Source organism: Carlito syrichta, unplaced genomic scaffold (assembly GCF_000164805.1).
Source record: "Carlito syrichta isolate Samal-C Ts95f unplaced genomic scaffold, Tarsius_syrichta-2.0.1 Scaffold288766, whole genome shotgun sequence".
Classification (NCBI taxonomy): domain Eukaryota; kingdom Metazoa; phylum Chordata; class Mammalia; order Primates; family Tarsiidae; genus Carlito; species Carlito syrichta.
Genome location: NW_007232862.1, coordinates 286,773 through 289,427, shown reverse-complemented (window position 1 = coordinate 289,427; position 2,655 = coordinate 286,773). Strand labels below are relative to the sequence as shown.

Here is a 2,655-nt window from a genome sequence, read left to right as displayed (position 1 = left end):
GGGGAGTGGGCGAGAGATAGTTGTTAATGCTTAACGTGTTTGTGCCGGTTACACCACCGCTTTGAAATCCGCCCGGGCAGATCTGCAAGTTATTTGAATGTATTATTCCAGTACCTGTCATTTATCACTTTATTCAACACGTCTTTGCCAACTCAATAGCTTTTGATCTCATTCTGCCTCCATTTCGTAATTTCCGCCCTCTTAAACATATCAAATACTTACTTACTCTAAAAAAAAAAAAAAAAAAAAAAGTCACCCATATCGAAACCCACCGAAAGAAATCCACCCAGCCCCAACCGAGCCAGACACGAAGGTAAATTTTCAAAAGGCAACAAATATTAAAAAGCATGTCACAGGCAGGAGAGAGAATAATCACACACACACACACACACACACCCTGATCCTTGAACAAAACCCTTCCCGAACAAGTTATTTGATCTTGACTAAAATCAGCAGTTGGATCCTCTTTGTAAAGCTGACAGCCAAACTCTGACAATGGCAAAATACTCGAGCCCCAGCTAGTGGCGCTACCCCTTTAAAAAAGGAGTCGATTCTGCTCGCCTGCAGAAGTGAATACAGTATTTTCAAGCTTGCCCTGTAATAAGCCTTACTGGGGGAAAAAATAATAAAGAAAGAAGAGAAGGATAGATAGGTTTACCACCTCGCCATGGTCGCTATTTCTGCCCTGGGGAGTGTCTTCTGGGAGGAAATAAAGTTTAGAGCTGGATAAAAGTTGCCGGCTGGTCCTCTCTTCCCACAACAGCTGGAGCTCCGCTATGCAAATCGGATCCTTTGGCGTACATCTTACAAAGAAAAAGTCGCCAAGGGACAAAATTCTTGGTTTGCCTTCAAGGTGGAATTGAAAAGCCTTGTAGAAAATGTAAGGTCCGTGCAAGCCACACGGTGAGCCGACCCACTGCAGGGGGGAGAAAAAAAGCACCAAATAAATAATGTAGCCATCAGAGCACAAACATCTATTCCCAGACACATTTACACACAGACATCCACACTCTTAATACAGACGATCCAACAGATATAACGCTGGGTGGAAAAAATAATAGAGCCCACAAAATTTTCTGCCTCCCTTAAAAAAAAAAAAAAAAAAAAAACTCCGGGCCCCCCCACCGCCACTTCTTCCCACCTCCCCATCTGAGGCGGTAAAATTACATTATGTATGTATGATCAGTGCAGGGATTTTTTTAAACAATAAAAATGATTTGGGGGGATGCAGAGGGTAAAAGTTTGGTGAAAAGTTTGTGGGGGGTGTGGGTGGGTGCAGAGGTGTGGGTGAGCTGGGGGGCTGGGGGGTGCCGGGGGGTGCCGGGAGCGGAGGAGCGGAGGAGAGCGAAATACCTGGAGTGAGTTGGGCTCCATCTCGACGTTCTGAATTGATTGAACTCAACATTCTCTCCAAACTTGTTGGCTTGAATGGATTGCATCAGGTCCTGGCAGGGAAAAACATTCTCTGCCTTTAGCCGACGTAATGTCTCAATATAAAACTGAGCTCCTGCCTCCCCTTCGGCACCAAAATGATTGAAAATATGTCCTAATATTTCTCTGACGACTCAATTTTCAGCTCCTGTAAAAACCATATGGGTTTCTTTCCAAATATGGGTTGATCAAATTCATAATCGGGAAAAAGGTTCCGTACGATCTCGGCGGGAAGAGGATGGATCAAGGCAAAAGACATATAGGAATATTTGTAAAAATAAAATCCACCCTGAAACTGTGTGAAGACGTGATCTCTCTCTTTCTAACTGACCCTGTCTAGGAGTATCATCTGATGAGATTTTTGGAGAAGACGAGGACTAGTGAGCTCCGCTGTGCATCTGACAGGACCTACTTGTATATGTCTAATATAAAGAACATTTCCTGCAGAGATTCCGGGGCGCTGCTCCTCTTTCTAATGCTCCTTAGCAGATTTGCTGTTATTAGACATGTAGATTTGTTTGATAGTTAAATTACGCTTCCTCACTGCCATGTTTTCGAGAACTAATCTGTTAAATTATCTTTTGATGCCTATTTACATGGAAGGGAAAAGTGGGTTATCGATTATATAAACATATAAATATTAATGCATTTGTTCGCGTCGCAAAAAAATACTCAGCCAAAAAAAAAAAAAACAGAACAGAAAGACAAGTGAGCAGTGCACACACATCTCAGGATTTTGCAAACAATATTGAACGGACAGCGACTGCATTTAGGGACTGGAACAATAAACGATGCATGATAAATCAATAAATGCGAGCCGCGAGTCTGCTCAGAATATGAATTCAGGCTCCCGGTTCTGCGTGTGCATTCTTTAATTTTGAAGTATATACACTAGTACGTGTTTACAATGCTGATGGACGCCAAGGGCGCTCTCAAATGATAATGTGTTTATATAACCAAGCGCTACAGGAATAATATACCGACTTCTACCCCACCCCCATCCCCTCCCCCGCCAAAAAAGGGAGGGGAGCTTCCTCAATAATAGTTTGAAACTGAAAAAAAAAAAATCCATTTGCAAACTAGTTAAATACAACCAGAAATTAAGCTGTTGAAAACCGGGGGCATGAACCGTAAGACAATAAAGGCTTTAAATGTGTATATTTATTGTTCTGGAGCCCTGGAGCATTGCGAGGTTTGCAGGCACGGCTATTATGCAAACACAGA

The 2,655-nt window shown here is 42.7% G+C and overlaps 1 protein-coding gene across 2 annotated transcripts in view; it reads right to left on the bottom strand.

The window, feature by feature from the left end:
• Positions 1-2,099, bottom strand: part of ARID5B (AT-rich interaction domain 5B) — a 197,291-nt gene extending 195,192 nt beyond the window's left edge. For both annotated transcript variants that reach the window (XM_008053861.2, XM_008053862.2), the window contains exons 1-2: positions 1,354-2,099; positions 662-916 (exon numbers count right to left, since the gene is read on the bottom strand). In XM_008053861.2, coding sequence (XP_008052052.1) covers positions 662-916; positions 1,354-1,374 — 276 coding nt within the window. In that variant the 5' untranslated portion in view covers positions 1,375-2,099. The remainder of the gene's footprint in view (positions 1-661; positions 917-1,353) is intronic.
• Between the last annotated feature and the right edge of the window lie 556 nt (positions 2,100-2,655).